We start from the raw sequence: 17,774 nt of genomic DNA, 5'->3' as shown, positions 1-17,774 counted from the left end.
AAAGCAAATTTCAAGTACATGAAAAACAGTAAAAGAGAAATGCATTTATGATATAAAAAAGTCTTTAGTTGTAGTAAAAGTCATATGCAAAGTAATGTAGCAAAAAAATTGCATTTAATTTAATATTATATACTTAAATAAAAAAAAAAACCTATTAAATTGAAAAAGAGCTATAGTTACATTAAAATAAGTGGTAGTCGGAAGCCGTGAAGAAATAATAAAAAGTCGTATATATATAATTGCATTTCATATATGTTAGTGTAGGTATAGCGTGAAAGGTTGTATAAGCGAATCAGGGTTATTTACTTGAAATAAGTAAATTTTTAGTTGTGTTTGTTTTTGATTGCAATGTTACCAAAATATTGCACGTGATGACATACCAAATTGTGTGGAATAATGCATAAACATTAAATGAAAAATAATTTGGTGTTTTCGATATGCAAGAATTTAAAGGAGAAGGATAGTTATTCAAGCCTGCAGCTGAATGAAGAAACTTTAGAGGTAATACCTATAACATCCAAAACGATTTTGTAAAATGTGTTTCAATTTCAAAACGGTATGGTTGCTTTGTGCAGAAACAACAAAAATAGTAAAGAAAATTCTCATACATGCCAAAATTAACTAATGTACCAACAATGCAATTCCAATAAATCTGCTAATTGTGCGCTAACTTTGTTTGGTTTTCAGTATTCAATATGGTACTACTGATTCACAAAGAACGAACTTACTAAACGCAATCGGAAGATGTTGAAGGAAATAAAACGTAATCTATTTATGAGTACGATTACAATCCCTTAATAAAGCATTTTTTTTTATTAGAAAATGTTTGGATCCCTTCAAAGACGTGTCTCTCGTATTGCGTTAAGTCACAACTGTTTGAACAGATCCGTACTTTTATTAAATAAACAATTTAACATATACAACGTACTGCATATTTTTTTCTAACTAGTTTCATTTCTTCTTTCAGATTTAACATATTTAACAATAATATGGCATTAGAGTAGAAATCATTGTAATGAAATTTTATATATAGAAATATATCAATATAAATACTAGTAAAATTAAATCGGCGTTTGTAGTATGTTTTTAAAATCCAAATAAAGAAAGAATATCAGAAATAAATCACGAAAAATATTTTTTATCTACTATTCTTATTAGATAGACATTGGCGCTTTTTAAATGTATATATTTTGATATTATGGACAAATATCGAAATAACATAAATATTTGATTCGGCAAGGAACATTATTTTCCCCACAAACTTTTCTTTTCTTTGCATTTATGTAAATATTTTTATATTATTTCGATATGGGCGCATATTAACAATTATTAATATTGAAATAATTTAGGTTATAATATATCAAATCTTCGTGGGTTTATCAATTTAAATTCAAATACACACTTTCTCCATTGCTACAAATACGAAAATAAAACCAAAAAAAAAAGAAAACATTGTTATAATATATATATTAGAATTAGCGCGTACTTACACTACCGCCCTAACCAATAACATTTTTTCGTAACTTTCGAACCCCAAACATTTTCGGCGAATAACAAAATTCCATAAAAATGCCTCGGTTTTTGCGCTTACTAATGATACTCGTATGCATGCATGTACGTACTTAATAAAAAAAGCTCAATTACGATTTAACCAAAAGACAGCCTTCAAAACGAAATACGCTAAGCCCAAACAATAGACGATTTTTTCGCGTTGCAGCCGCTGCTCGTTACTAATTTCAATGTTCAATACGCGACGATTAAGTTTGGCTAATTGCCGACGCAAATATAGGATCTCTTCATGTGGTGTAAGCTCTCCCATCGGTGTACCTTCACGATGGCTGACAATTGATGCATCATGATTGTTGTATACCAATTGCTGCGAACGTTTGCTGGCACCACCTGTAGTCAACTGAAACGAGATAAATTAAAACAAATATATAGATGAAATGAAACAAACAAAAACTTGACTAAAGCACCAGCAAATCTTTTAAAGCGATCGTTTTCAAAGCATTTAGCATTTCACAAATGTTAGTTTACAGTATGGCAAATCTGTAAAAATATGTCTGCTTAGCAAAATAAATTGAATAGTTGTTGAGAATGTGTATAATTTTCACAATGAATTTGATTGAAATTTTGTGTTAAGCAATTTTGCATGGGAATATACTCTACAAGTTTTTCCAGTCAAAAAAATTATTAAAACAAGAAAAAACTTTAACTTGGTTGCACCCTCCACAAATACAAAATATTCCATACAAGAATTTGATTTTGTTCGGCCAGCTTGTATGGCAGATAAGTATATGCTCTTGGGGAAAAAAAGAGCGTTTGGGACTAGTTCGTTTATGGCAGTATAGTAAAATATGTTGAATTGGTACATCGGGACATTATTATGTAAGGTATAAAATTTTTGCATTAAAATGATAACATACTTTATATATATATATATATATATATACATATATTATGTATATATACGTATACTGATATAATATTTGTGATAAGGTTTTTGACTTACATTGTATTACAATTAATGTTCATTTTTAATTCAAACTTACTTGTGAGTCAGATTCCACAGAATTAGAGTCAGTGGGATGAAATCCGACTTGCGCATGGCCTATACCATTAGCGCGTACATAAGGAGGAGGACGTGTATCATCGTCGTCATCGTAATCGCCATCTTCATAGTCGGCACCGTCGTCATATCGATGTGGTGAACTCTCCTCAGAAGCAGACGGAAAATGGTGTTCATTTAGTGTAATAACACGAGGTGGTGTCTGTACACGCACCATGCTGACCGTTGGATTCTTTGGTAGAATTGAGTTTTCCAATTGTATTTCGCGTGGTGCGGAACGTGTCTCAAGATGTTGATTATGACCTAATACCACTATACGATCTGGTACGTTCATGTCAATTTTATCGTGATAATTCCATGAATTAATTAAGCCATTTTGATTTGATAAAAGTAAATCTTCGTCAGAAAATTCTCCTGTTGCTTTAATGCGTTTGGGAACTCGCATTTTGTCATTTATTTCATGTGCAAATTTAGCTTCATTATAAATATCTTCATCCAGACCATTGAACATGCGGGTTGGAGAGTGTGGTGTAGCCATTCTCAATAATGGATAAACGTTTTTGTTTCTTTTCTTGGCAGGTTTTCCGCTGAAAAAGTTTCTGCCTGACGTTCAAAGTTGTGTTGGGGACTTTGTTATAGTTTTCCCCAGATTATGTCACAATATGCGGTCGTTGGCACTTTACACAATTTATGACTATGTTCCGTTGAATTTTTTTTCACAGCGGTATTACCGAATTTTACAGCAGCACAGACGGTAGACAGGAAGTAAAGCCAAGTGGAATGTTTGTAAAAACAAAGAAAATTTTTAGTTTGACGGAATAAACGGAAAATTTTTAGATAAACTACTGAAACAAATAATGTTCTTTTACCTATTGAAAATTATTTTTTCTTGCTTACTTTCTGATTCTGGTGGGCCAAAAATATTAGGAAAACAATTCAATAATTTTCCAAAATTTCCTCTACTCCTGTTTTGGTTCTGTATTGCAATTGCGACTATATTTTCTCAACTTACGAAATGCAATTATCTGACAGTACTAACAAGTTGCCAGGGTTTTAAAAATATTATGTACTTTTTTTAAATTTGATTTATTAGAACTAAATTGTAAATTACAAGTCTAATGTTAGTGACTTATTATATGATTACATAAAATTATTTGAACTTGTTAGCCAACTTTAATGTAACCACATATTTCCATCTATTCAACGAAAATATTTGATCATTGTTAAAATCTGCATTAATTTTGCCGTTATTCAACACTAGTTATCCTAGAACTTTTCAGCTGCCTTTTTTGTATTTGTTTCATTTACACACACATATTTCTTTCCACCACTAACCCCCCTGAAGATGCATTGGTTCTTTTCCTTTTTATACTCTTCTTTTTCGACGCTTACACAAATTCATTTATTACAAAAGTCGAAGCGGCATCACTTGTAAAAAATTTTTGTGGCAGATTTGGACTTAATAAATAAAATCCATTTATTTGTTAAATTATTAATGTATATTGGTCTATTGGTCTATTTTCTCAACTGTGTGTTATACGAATTTACTTTAGGTAAGTATATATATTAGGCTGCGAACAATGTTTAGCGAATAAAAATACCTCGGCAGGGCTGCAATGCTGCAATCAAAAAAAAATTAATGTACAGTAACGTCGACGTCGACTTCGTGTTGCGCGCGAAAGAACGTTGCGGTGGACAATCATAAATTCCAATTCAACTTGATAATTTGAGTTTTTTTTTGTTTTTGTATATTTTTTTTTAGACAAAATACTGGGATTGCGATATACAAATTAATGAAAAATGGAGGGACGGCGTACTCGAGGGCGCCCTAAACGCAAAGACGTTTCGGTAACGTTAGCAGCAACTGAGAAACCGAGCACAACAAGTACACATGTAAATGTGCCTACCAAGCGTAGTACGTCTAAGACAAATGTCTCACCGGCAAGACGTGCTTCGCCAAGCCGCACACGCCGCTCTTCGCGTCCACGAACATCGATTGTATCGTCAGCGCCATCAACAACAACAATTTTGATAAGATCATCTCCGGTAGCAAATCCTTCTCCCATTAAAGAGTTAAAAGAGGTAAGATAAACAAAAATGAATTTTATGAAAAAAATTAATTTATTATTATGCAACTAGACCCCATCACCCAATACAACATCCAAAACACCTATACCAACTATAGTTGGTTCCAATCTCAGCACAGGTGGCAGAAGCTCACCTCGCTTTGCAACAAAGTCCACATCATCTATACACAGCACCTATAGCAGTAGTAGCACTCAAAAAACTGTCGAAATACGTTCAACCACATCTGCATTGGATACTGAATTTCAAAAATTATCAGATTACATACGTCGTTCTGTGTCAAAAGCCATTGATGGCGATAAGCGTGAAGGTACGCACACGCCAACAACAAACACTGAACTCGAAAGTCGATATAGCCGGTCCGTATCACGTTCTATTTTCGATGATGGCGCTTCTTCTAAGGCAGAGTTTTCTGATAATGAAACAAATGGACGCACCGGTGAGGATGATAATGAGGAGGAAGAAGAAATCGAGGAATACAAAAGTTTTAATGTTACCAGCCCTCATTCTTACTCTACTTCAGCGATTGGGCAAAACTGTCGTCAGTTAGAGATACCAAGCGAATTTGGTGGTTGGATAGGAACAACTCTCTTAATGACAGTTGGGCCCTGTTTAGTGTATTATTTACAATGGTGTTGCCAGAAAAATATCTGTGAGTTGAGAATGCCCTATACTGATATCGATTCTGTAAAAATGTACGATATATTGAATTCGCTTTTCAACGGTGAAGCTGCTATTGCATTTCTCATGTTCAATGTGGGAGTAATTATATTATCTGTACTCCTATGTGGGAGGTACGTACGCTTGCCTACCGAACGCAGCAGCCCATATTATGCACTTGAATATAAGTTTAATGGATTGCCTATAGCAATAATAATTACATTGGTCCTTGGTTATACCCAAATTGCGAATAAGGGTTTAATTGATTTCTTGCTGCGTCATCAACTGCGATTTTGCGTTTACAGTTTTATAAATGCTTTTGTTTTGTCACTTTGGGCTTATATACGCTCTTTGGCAGTAGTGGGACGCAAAAATCGTGTACACGGAAATCTATATGGCAAAACCGGTAACTTTTTGGTGGACTACGCGCAAGGCAGACAAGTAAATCCGAAATGGTTAGATTTTATCGACTTCAAAGTGGTATTTTATCGTATGACTTTGCTGTTGACACTGGTCTATGTGGAATGTTTCTTAATAAAACTGGTAACGTTGCCTGAAAATCCGCCTAGTGAAGATGGCATCTGGAGCACAGTTATGTACTATTACAACAACACATATTATGATAGCGCTGCTCTACTCACATCGGGTATGCTGCTGGTATATCTTTGGGATGCTTTAATATTCGAGCATCATATGAGCTCTTCGTTTGAACTGCAAAGTGAAGGTTTCGGTGCTTTGTTATTGCTACGTTATGGTGCTACGCCACACTTGCTGACAGCGGTAGCACGCTACTTCTTTGAGCAACAACTTGGCCGCAACGTGCAAACGTCAACACCACTGGCTTGTTGTTTTGCTGCTTATGTACCAATCGCATTACTAATCGCCGGTTTATTGCTTAAACGTATAAGTAGTGCTGTCAAGTATAAATATCGTGTAAATCCCACAAATCCTTACTTTGCCGGCATCGAAACTATACACACATATCAAGGAAGACGTCTTTTACTCGGCCCGTTATGGGGTCGTCTACGTCATCCCAATTATACAGGTGAATTAATGACGCTCTGTGCTTTAGCTATGCCTCTGTTTTTGCGATTCGCTTGGCCACCACTCATATGCATACTGCTCCTATGCATAGTGTTATTACATCGCACACAACGGCTACAAGCGCGCAATATGTCGCGTTATCATTCATCTTGGGTACGCTACTGCAACAAAGTGCGCTACTATATATTGCCGAAAGTCTATTGAGCGATTAAGTATATGAATACATGGATCATGGATATGTATATCATGCAGAGCAGAGTGTGGTGCAATTAGATTGCAACTGAAACAGGCAAATATTTACACTATGTTTAGTTCATAATACATTTATATAAAAATTATTTTAGTACAAAATTATAAATATAAATAAATTTTAATTTGACCCTTTGTTTAGTTCGTGCTGACAATATGTAGTTTATTAGAGAGTACGGTCTTGATGGACAAATGTGGCATTATTAAGACGCGTGAAAAATCTAGTTTATATTATGTTTCGTAATTAATATTATAATTTTTTTTTTAATAATTTAAGTTTTGTATTTGTACATAAACCAAGCATGAGTGAATTTGTAAACAACACAACAAAACCAATTTTATAAGAAACCGTTCATATTTTTTATATTGTCAACGAAAACAGCAAGTAATTTTTTAATTAAATATATATTAAAAAAAATCCACGTAATACCTTTGCAACACACCCATTGTATGCACACAGAAAAATCGAGTGAATATACGCAACCGAAAGGCGAAAGAAGCACATTTTCAGCCTATTGCATGTGAATATTGATTTTTCTGTGGGCTTTTAACTAGTAACTATCTGCTCTAAGTGGATAGCTGTTAAAATGTCAACAAAAGACTCTGTATACACGTTGCTGCGTCACTTAGATTTTTCAAACGCGTTCATTCATAACTCATACGTACATATGTACACAAATGTATCAGTAGCAGGATACTACCATACTTTTTGTTTTGATAATTCAGTTGACGATTAACTTAATTGCCCTCTACACATATATATGTATTTTATATAAAATAATCGTAAGTAATTTTGTCTTATATAAAATTTAATTTTAAATTAGTTTTACTTTGTCTCAGTAAGACTCGTACAAATCCTTGGTAATATAATAATATATAATGTAACAATCAAGACTTGCAAAATATTTTGTTTTATTTTGAATTGTATTTAAAATAAATAGTACTTATAAAGTGTTATACAGTACTGCAACTAGGGCTGTGAATTTTTTATTTTAAACATTTTGGATTAAAAAGTAGATTTGAAGTTTTTAATTCCAATATTGTTATTAAAAATTAAATTTTCAATTTGTAATGCCGTTAAAAAAATTTTAACTACTACTCCAATTTTTTAATTAAAAAATAGTTTCTCAATTTTTAAACCAAGATGTTTGGGATTGAAAATAAAATTTTCAATTTTTATTATTAAATTATATTTGCAATTTTTTATACACATAAAAATGCACCCGATTTTGAATTGAAATGCCTTTATTTCAGCTTGCTTCACAACATTTTCGTTAAAAAAAACTATTTGTGTTGGTGTTTTAATATTTTATTTGTAAGTTTTTTTTTTCAAATGGGCTCCATCCATTTTCAAGTTGCATTTAATGACTATAAAACAACCACTAAATTTATTTTTCAAATACATACAGCGATAAATAGTATAATTTACAAAATATAAAAAATAGAGTACAATTAAATTTAACTTTTTCCAGTGCTTAGTGATTTGAGCATTTTCAAGTTTAAATATATAATATATAAAATCTTATTTAACGCAGTAGCCACTTGACGGCTCTGCCGACTCAGTTTGTCAATAACGTACCCAATTAAATTAGCAATATTAACATACTACACAAATTAAATACTAAGCCTAACATTACACCTACAACTATTGCCAATTACAGCATCTACATAAGAAATATTGAGAATATAACATACATATAGGTAGTATATAGTGCTACTTAGATCAAACTGGGAAACAAATCGTTAAAACTACCCTGCCAGCCGAAATCTTCAATACTCGCGTCGAACTGTTCTGTCGCTGTCGATGTTGGTGAACCAATAATCGATTCATAACCATGATCCGAGGCGGTTGAATGTAGTGATGGTGCAGGTGATTTCGCTAACGGGCGTTTAGGTCGCAGAAATCTCTCTATTGGGTCGAAGTTGAAGTCATCGTCCGAATCATCGACCACATTGAGAAAAACTTGTGAGGGTGTAGTCGCGGGTGTGGGATATTTAATTTCGTCACCCATTTGCGGTGTTACACCATCACAATATATTTCTTCGACGGCCTCATTTACTGGCACTGCATCATCATCCATTACAATTGTTATTGAATTGGTTTTGGCATCGTATGTACCGTACACTGTATCCGGCGGTATTGAATGGATATCAGTTGCTTGTTGTATTCTAAATATTTCCTTGTCAGTAGTTATTGTAGGCATTGTTGTTGTTGTTGCTGATAATTCAATTGTAGGATTACTGTTTGGCATAGTTTTTAATTCATCATCTATCGCTGTAGTTGATTTATTTTGTAATCGTTTTGTATCATTTTTTGTGGATAATGTCCATTTTGTATCACTTAAGCTGACACTTTGTGTGTTTGTATGTTGGCTGGATTCCAAGCACTCTGTTTTGGGCCCCACCACTGATCCAGACAATCGCTCTGCGTTGCTTGCAACTTTGGCAACATTTTCATTGCTCGCTCCATTACCAGCTTCCATGTCTGCTGCGATATCGGCCAAGAGGCTTTCGGCAAGCTCTTCCAATTTACTGGCATCGAATTCTTCGTCGACGAGGAGCATATCTTGAAGAGTAGGCAAAGTGCAATAATCCTCCATAGTGACGCCACTGAGTTGCTCTTTTTCAGTTGTTCTTCTGTCGGCTGAGAGTCCATTTGTGTTGATCCCTGCTGCAGAGGGTCAGTATATATGGATACTGCAGATCCATTGAGTATGGACTCACAGCCGGCACAAGATTCAACTATTGTTTTAGCCTTCAATTTGGCGATATTTCTGGCGAATTGCTCTTGTTGTTTCTTTTGTTGTTGTTGCACTTCGTTGAGTTTTTGACGTAGGAGTTCCACTTCCATATCCAATTTGCGATTTTTTTCAAGAAGTGATTCATTGATTGCTTGTAAGCTTTCACATTTATTTTGCAAAATTTCTGTCTTTTGTGTCAGTTCATCGATTTCATGTTCCATGTCTTCCATGCGTGCTTTCTTTCGGTCGCGTGATGTTTGTGCGGCTACACGATTCTTTAATTTTCTGCAATTATTTTTTTATACATTAAAAAAGTTCCTAAATTAAAAAAATTAAAACCAGGACTCACTTTCTTTGTATTTTCTCTTCCCAAGATAGGTGGTCAAGGCGTCGCTTCTTGCCCCTAGGCGCTGAAGCACCATCCTCAACCACTGCATTTGCATTAATTGTTCCTTGTGATGACGTGGTCGTTGGTGCTGGCCTAATCTTCGGCAATGTCATGGTTGGAGTGTGTGTTATAGCCACGTACTTGGGCACAGTTATAAAAACGGCTGGTGCTGTTGCCATAGTGTATTCGGTTTGAGTCCGTTCAACTTAAAGGTTTAAAGAGTTCTCAATCAAATAAATTTTTCTGTATGATCTTATCCGAAGTATTGTGATTTTCTATTCAGGCATTACAGCTTCTTCGACTTTAAATTGTAATTCCTTTTCTCTATTTCATGTTTACACTTTCGATTATTATTTAAGACTGACGTGTCTTTAGCAATTACTTTTATCCAATTTGTTTTTACGTTTATGTTGAGTTAGGTTCTGCTGCATTTCTAAAGTTTTTACTATTTCTTCTGCACTTCACATGACTCCGTTATTGTATCTATAAAAATGTTCGCCTTTAACTAAATCGCTGTCGTGTTCAATTTGAACTGGTGATTAGTAATCTTTGCACTTGTAGTTTTTTTACGCATTTGTTAACATTTACTGACTTGGTGTTTTCTGATTGGTCGAGTTAAATCGTGTTTTTGACTTGATGATTCAGACAGAGAACGTATAATATACGTTCTCTGGTGGGAATAACAATTACAGGGTTGTATGAAGTAAATCAAACTATTATATATATGTATAAACAAATTTAGAAAAACACCGATTTTATATATGTTTCAAAAAAGTTAAAAATCAGATTAGTAATCGTTATTACGAATATAATATGAACTATTAATTTAATTTTTTGTTAACATATATTTACTTTTCTGGTGTTTTAAATTTTCTCTTTTGTACACCCTGTAGCGGACAATAATAAAATTTGATCTTCTACAATCTACTTCAGGGTTGCATGGTTAAGTTTTCGGAGAACAAATTCCGAAAAAATGCGCAACGCGATTTTCGGAAAAGTTTTTGTTTTGATTTTTGTCTTTATAAAATTCCTTAATCCGGAATTGAGTTATTTATATACACAATGAAATAATAGTGCCTAGAAGTGATAAAACAAATATATACTGTTAGAAATACCTCAAGTATGTAAAGTTATTAAATTGAGTTTCCTTAAACCACTTGTTTGCTAATAAAGCGTCGCTTCTAAGCTACATATGTGTGTATGTGGAAATAGATGGTAAATTTGTTGAAAAATTAAAGGAGTGTTGGCAGAAAAATAAATTTGTTTAATTAAACATAAACCGATATATGTAAATGTTCATTTTATGAAATATTTTGTGTATGGATTAATTGTTGGTTAGCATGTATACGCATTGCAACTATATTTAAAGCAATGTTATTAGAGAAGGGGATGATTGTGCGCGGGTGAAAATGTCTGACACAGGTGCACGCAAGTTAGCCAAGTGTAACAATACAGGTGGCCCGCATTTAAAACATTTTACTAAGGCTTATTTATAGTAACCAGAAGAAGATTTTATGTTCTATAAAACTCTTAAATTGCTTCTAGAATTTTAACACAAAACGTTAAAATATTTCGAGATATTCATACATTTTGTATGTGTGTGTTCAAATAACATTGCTGCAGCTCTATATAATAGTTTCAGCCTGCATTTAATTTAGTCAATTTGCTGCATAAATTTAGGATTTATTTTGTAGACAGTTCACTAATTGACTAAATTGAAGGCCATATAAAATATATTTTAGTTGTAGTGAAAGCGATATGATAAAATATTAAAAAACATTATTATGTAACTAAATTTTTAGAAGAATCTTTGAGCATAAATTGATTGGTCGTTAATGTTTCATTATTATTCGACATTGCCGAGTTTCTTAATGAAAAAAAAACATTAACTTCGCTTGCACAAAAACTTGATTTGATCGTTTAGTTTGTATGGCAGATATGTATATATAATTGGAGCCCGATCTGAACAATTTTAAGATCGATTTCTCAAAAACTGAGGGACGGTCAGATAGGCGGACGTGGCTTAATCGATTGAACTCATAACACTAAACATTTATGAATATAATTTATAGGGTGTCCGACTTTTTCTTCTATAAAAATGCGTTGACAACCTGTAGCCTCACTCAAAATCCACCCTAGGATAAAATAAATCCTAATATACAGTTTACAAGGCAGCTTACAATCTGCAATTTTTTGATACAATTTTCTGGAGTGTTAGATTTATATCCGATGATATTTAATAAAAGTACCTCGATATCATAACTTTTTGGTGGAAAACAGCAAACACCGATTGAAAGCCTCTTGTAGCGCATGTTTTGCTGTCTATTTCACTTTGAATAATAAAAACAAATATTGCTCCGCCAATTTCTTTTTTATCGTAGGCTCAACGTTATTAAAGAAATTGGCAGACGTTCGATCGCAACAGCAACGAGTTGCTGGTAGAGAATTGAAGCGAACGACAACATCAATGCTGGTTTCCCACTTTAGTTCGATTCGTTCGTCGTACGTGTTGGTTGTGCACGCTCGGTGCGCTGGTTTCTGCTTTACATCTGTTGCTGGAGCGTGTGTTTCATTAAACAGATATTTACATATTTATGTATGTATTCGTATACATATATGTATATACATATATTATAATAATGTTTTGATTAAAAATGTGTATTTTATCTTTATATATATGAAAGTATAAGTAAAAGGAATAGTTCAAATTAGACTTTACTGCGACTATTGTCTATCGAAAAACATTAATATACATACATACGTATATATTTGCAAAAAAATGGCCAAACAGCAGTGAAATTTTTTTTTTACGCTACTTGCCAAACGATTGACAGCAGCAAACAGGTGGAGTTGGTGGAAACCGGCTGACAAGCCGCTTGCGGAAAAAGGTGTAGAAAAGAAAGTCAAGTGCGTTTTAAAGCCGCGACAACGCGTGAGATCTTCAATGTTGTCTCTGTCGTAGACGCCATCGTCTGAGCCTATAGTTAAGTTGTAATCCGAGGCACTAGTAGTGAAGTTGTGAAACTTCACATGTATACTACATACCTATATAGGTATGCAACGTCCGGTCGTCGTCTAACGTGTTTGCTGTTGTTTTATTTTTAATTTTATTTTCGCAAAAATAAAGCTATTGCTGTAAGTACTTAGCTACACCTGCAGCTTTACCACACAACAGTAGGTTCCACTACCACACTATCAATAACTTGTGGTCACCACAACAACTTTTAACAAGTAATTTCGCTTGCTTGCTGTTTGTTATTGACTGATGTTGTCTTTTTTGCATTTGTTGTGCGTGTCACCTTAGTGTTTCTCCTTTGTGCCTCTCTTGCATCTATAAGATAAATGTGTAGTGTTTTTTCTGGTTTATTGACTGGGCGACGTTTTGTTGTGGAACGTGATTTAATCGCGTATGATTTTGATTTGTTGTGAGTGAAAATGGAAAGTGGTGATCTTTCACCAACTGCGACTTCCCGTCCTTTACTGCAGCAGCTGTATCAATTACAAAATTATTGACTGTGTAAATATTGGTGCAGCGGTGTTACATTTGTTTTTCGCATTTTTGGTTTGTATTTAAGATGCTATATACGAATACACATATTTAGGTGCCATTGTAAATAAACATAAAATGTAGATAAAACAAAATCAAATAAGAAATGTAAAATTACATGCGAACGTATTCAAGTATGTTAGGCGTTGATTGCAAATGAAAGTGATGTGATGAAAGTATTTAAAAACTGTGAATTAATATAATTCAAGCGTTAATAACTTAAACGGCAATTAAAAAGAAATTTTTTATTTAAAAAAAATGTATAAAATATGTTTAATTAATAATAATTTTGCCAATCGCAAAAAAAGAAACTACTCTTCAAAATGTGGTGACCAGAATAATAATAATATGCTTTTGGCAACTCGATTTTTTTAAAGTGTCTTCCTTTGAAATTGTTAGTTGTTTTTATATAACATTTAAAATATGTTATTGCCTTTTTTAAAATTCAACAATAAAAAATATGCGTTAGCCGTTTAAAATATATGAAGTAATTGAGCAAATACGTATGTAAACTATGTTAGTTATACACACAACAAACTTGAAGAGACGTGCGGTCAAGCCCAAAATTAACTTCGTCGTCTGTATGCAATGTAAATTTTAAAACTTTAAGTTCACATGCTAAATAATGTAGCAATACGTACATAGGTATGTACGTATGAAATATAATTGCATTCACCTCATAACATAAATTGCTTCTCAGCACGCTACGGTTAAATGCATTTTCCATGCAATTCGGTCTACTGCGTTTTTGAACGACTATATTTTCGTTATAGTTTTAATTTAAAAAAATTAACTGACATTTCCTCTGATAATTTTTTTCTCATAAATTCATTTTTATTTGAAGTTTTATGAACAGTTTTTTTTTAAATATTTTTAATAGTTTTAAACAACGCTATTAAGCATTTATTATTATTTATATATTTAATTTAATTTTGCTATGATTTTTTTTGATTTGAATTATTACATAAACTTTTGTACTCAGCTGAGTTATAACTACTGTTATTTTGATCGCCTATATGTATATGCAAATCCTTTCGAAAATAAGTTCAAGTAATATTAAAATAAATTAATCTCTCAAGTTTTTTTTATGAATAACTTGTTAATAAAATAATTTGCTAAAATATAAATGTAAATATTTTGCATATAAAAAACCTATATTTTTTTTGATTAGTTTACTACATTATGCGCACTACTAATATTTTGATCGCAACTGTACGTAGATACATTTTTATGCACATTAAAAAATCGTAATCTATTGCTGACATTTGCATTTAATATGATTTAAGTGAAAAATTCGATTTCTTAGAATTATTGCATGTAGAGCCCCCTGTATCTGTAGTTTTGAATTATTTTTTATCTTCAAATTCCTTAAAAGACTTTGTGTCGCACAAGTTATGCGTCATAGCTGCTACATCACAAATATTCATACGATTACACACATATTTTTGTGTCTGCATGCCTTTGGCACATACCTTTGATCTTGGTCATCACATTTTCTACGAAATTTTTATTACACTCTTTGCTTTTCACGTAATTTTAATTGTTTTTGCTTTTGCTTTTGCTTTCTCAACAGATTTCGTATTCTACTATTATATTAAGCTCTAAATAATCTCAGCATTAAAATTTTATTGCCTCATTGTTGTGTTGATAAATTTATTATTAAGGTTAGATATATTTTACCCTTTAAAGTGTTGAGGAATTGATAGCCTTTGGACGGTTATATATCTGCTCCATTCGTTACGGCGACTTAATACTAAAACGACAGAGTTATGGTGACCAGACGTCTAAACTTCTGTTCAAAGACTTAAATCCGTGACATCTCTTTGGCGACCTATACTCGACATCGTTTTTATAAAAGATTCAGGTCTTTTGGTACGAGTATAGCATTGACACGCTTCATACTCAAAACACTAACCAAAATGTGTTAAGTCGATTCATAAGCGATGTTGAGATCTTCTGCTATCTTTCTGATACCAACACGACGATTTTCAAGCATTGTTTCTTCAACTTTTTCGATGTTATCGTCAATACCAGAGGCGATTCGCATGAGGGAAGTTTTCGTTACTTCATCAATTTCGCTGAATGCTTTGTGCCATTCAAGCACTTGTGTTTGTAATAAAGTAGACTCCCCAAAACACTTCTGCAACATGTGGCCTTGAATCTATTAAAAACACAAAAAATTGTTTATCGTTTCGGCTTGCGCACGCAGTTTAAACAGACCAGTCCATATCAAATTTGATCTGTTGGTGAATAATTCTATTTAAGCGAGTTTTTAATAGTTTGCCGAAGTTAGCGTGTTCATCGGTAGAGTTTAAAAACATTCACGCGATAACTTAAGCGTGAAGAGAATAGAAAAAATAGCTTGTTCATCATTTCTACTTATAACATCATAATCTCGACCATGATATTTGAAAGAAAATAAATAAAGCAATATCATTAGCACAGTAGCAACAGCACAATGCCACTGCCATTCTACCAACAATGTCATTTGACTGCAAATTTTTTTTGCGGTGCATCTGCAATTACATTGGTTTAGCGTTGGAGGCTGCAGCACTCAACATGTCGGTAGTTGATGGCGCAGTGCTGCACTTGCCACCATCGCTGTCATCTATTACCTCACAAACAACTTGCGGCTGACGCATTTAGCCATCCATCACGCAGTCAGACAGACGATAATCTAAGAGTACGTCAGTAAGTCTAGCAGTTAGTCAATTGTTCATACAATCACTCAGTCAGTCAGTTATGCGGTGTTTTCGAAACTTTCAGCTCGTCTTGTCGTTATAGTGTCGTGTTGTACGCCTGTCGCTTCAGTCATTCCTCACAGTACGTCCACACACAGTTGCTTCTCTTTTATTTGCGTTTAACTTCAAATAAAATATTTCCAGCGTTAAAGAGTGCTTTTTCCAAAAAAAAAAAAAATCAAAAAAAAATTAATAATTCCAATGAAATTTTGTTTACAACAATGCATGTTGTGTTTTTGCAAAATTTTCAGTTCACACGTTTATGTGGTACATAGTTCCACACACAGGCTAACTTATGCTTTGCTACTTGCCGTCGACTTTCCATTGCGATAATGTGAAAAAGTTGAAATTCAATGTTTTAAATATTTAACCTGCACAGTGTGTCAGCTACAAACGTGCTTTGGGTTTAAAAAAAAATTGTCGTGTAAACAATCACATTCAACCAAATATATGTAAGCGTTCAGGATTGAATTATGCAGTATAAGTTTTTATATACTCTTTTTTCATTGTATTAAACCACTATGTTATGAATTTTGGTATTGGAAAAAAATATTGAAAATTGAAAAATTAAAAATTTTGAATTCTCTTAATTCCGTTGCCAATCTTCAGGATGACGATTGATCCGGTGTCTGGCGGTCAGGCAGATTTTTTTGCTTAAAATATCTCAAAACCACAAACCAAAAAAATGTATTATTCATACAGATGAATACAGATTATGGATGAAGAACAAGTCAAAAATTAGATTTTGACGAAATGGCGACTAACCAAAATAAGTTCTTTTTTGTGAAAAATTCAGAGTGTCTTAAAAATTCGAATTATCAAAAATCTTTTTACTGCTATCAATATCTGACAATTACATACATATGTATATCTAAGAAGGTCGTGTGAAAATATCAAGCCGATTCAAGGTTCAACTGTTTTGGAGAAATTGTGCTCAGCGACTTTTACATAATTTAAAAATGCCGTACTTTTTGAATCCCCAGAGTTTTGCTAAACAAAAATGCTAACCTGTAATTATTGATGATTCAAAATTAAGGCCTTGATTGTAGTTTAACTTCCAGTATTGACAATTTCAAAACATGAACTCTTCCTTATTTCGAAATATCTCCTTCTCGAGAAAGAGTGTTAATCTGTAATTTTTAATGATTCTAAATTAAGACCTTGAATGTAGTTTAACTTCCAGTATTGAAAATTCCAAAACATTAATTATTCCTTATATCGAAATTTCTCCTTCTCGAGAAAGAGTTTTTAATTTTTATACAAGTTTTTGCTGCGTATAGTACATTGTGCTGCATTCCAGCTTCAGCGTCATTAGCTTTTTGGACATTCCCTTCTTCTTTCTCTTTACCTCAACACTGCATCTTTCACACATTAATCACTTTTGTTTTTCATCGCTATTGCCGCAACGTCTGCTACCGATGCTTTACGGTTAACCGCCTTACCGTCGCTCAGGTGCAGCTGTATAAATTTTATGTGTTGAGGTTAAGCAGCAGTTTTAAATGAGTTTAGCGGTCTTTGGCCACGATTAGCTTAAGTTTGTAGTTTTCCTTTTTTACATTACTACATTACACTTTTTAGTATCATTTTAATGTATTAATTTGGAGTTTTTATAAGTAATTTTAGTTTCATTGAAAACTGGTTGATATTTCTTTGGCAATGACTACTTAAGATACACATTATTTCTTTTATGTCTGTCTTCTACCATAAAAGTTTTTATAAGCATGTGTTACAGTTATCTCTTATTTTAACT

General features: G+C 33.1%; 4 protein-coding genes across 9 annotated transcripts in view; 2 read left to right on the top strand and 2 right to left on the bottom strand.

Annotated features, from left to right (window-relative positions):
* Positions 1-5: 5 nt before the first annotated feature.
* Positions 6-3,623, bottom strand: Tango11 (transport and golgi organization 11). 4 transcript variants are annotated; one of them, XR_001331139.3, is made up of 4 exons: positions 3,467-3,623; positions 2,553-3,263; positions 1,491-1,909; positions 6-1,413 (listed from the first exon to the last, which is right to left on the bottom strand). XR_001331139.3 is itself a non-coding variant. In XM_014246704.3 (3 exons), exons 2-3 carry the CDS (start codon positions 3,105-3,107, stop codon positions 1,637-1,639), a joined length of 828 nt encoding a protein of 275 aa, XP_014102179.1. In that variant the 5' UTR covers positions 3,108-3,263; positions 3,467-3,623; the 3' UTR covers positions 6-1,636. The 4 variants fall into 4 exon arrangements, 3 of the variants coding, with proteins under 3 accessions (XP_014102179.1, XP_014102181.1, XP_014102182.1); XM_014246704.3 differs by having other exon boundaries at positions 6-1,909; XM_014246706.3 differs by having other exon boundaries at positions 6-1,909; positions 3,439-3,605.
* Positions 3,624-3,906: 283 nt separating this feature from the next.
* Positions 3,907-6,792, top strand: LBR (lamin B receptor). Its single transcript, XM_014246702.3, has 3 exons — positions 3,907-4,122; positions 4,332-4,651; positions 4,709-6,792. Exons 2-3 carry the CDS (start codon positions 4,370-4,372, stop codon positions 6,560-6,562), a joined length of 2,136 nt encoding a protein of 711 aa, XP_014102177.2. The 5' UTR covers positions 3,907-4,122; positions 4,332-4,369; the 3' UTR covers positions 6,563-6,792.
* Positions 6,793-7,894: 1,102 nt separating this feature from the next.
* Positions 7,895-10,331, bottom strand: Xbp1 (X box binding protein 1). Its single transcript, XM_036374816.2, has 3 exons — positions 9,698-10,331; positions 9,325-9,633; positions 7,895-9,289 (listed from the first exon to the last, which is right to left on the bottom strand). Exons 1-3 carry the CDS (start codon positions 9,913-9,915, stop codon positions 8,326-8,328), a joined length of 1,491 nt encoding a protein of 496 aa, XP_036230709.2. The 5' UTR covers positions 9,916-10,331; the 3' UTR covers positions 7,895-8,325.
* A 392-nt stretch (positions 10,332-10,723) lies between these two features.
* Magi (membrane associated guanylate kinase, WW and PDZ domain containing protein magi) overlaps positions 10,724-17,774 on the top strand; it is a 31,747-nt gene continuing 24,696 nt past the window's right edge. The window contains exon 1 of one of the 3 annotated variants that reach the window (XM_070108888.1): positions 10,724-10,856. The gene's annotated coding sequence lies outside the window, so the exon portion shown is untranslated. Of the gene's footprint in view, positions 10,952-12,124; positions 12,333-17,774 lie in introns of those variants that run through there. The other 2 variants (XM_070108887.1, XM_036374805.2) reach the window with 2 other exon arrangements.

The sequence above is a fragment of the Bactrocera oleae genome, chromosome 4 (assembly GCF_042242935.1).
Source record: "Bactrocera oleae isolate idBacOlea1 chromosome 4, idBacOlea1, whole genome shotgun sequence".
In the NCBI taxonomy this organism is placed as follows: domain Eukaryota; kingdom Metazoa; phylum Arthropoda; class Insecta; order Diptera; family Tephritidae; genus Bactrocera; species Bactrocera oleae.
Note: the sequence above shows the minus strand (reverse complement) of the source record. Positions and strands in the feature narration are given on the sequence as shown.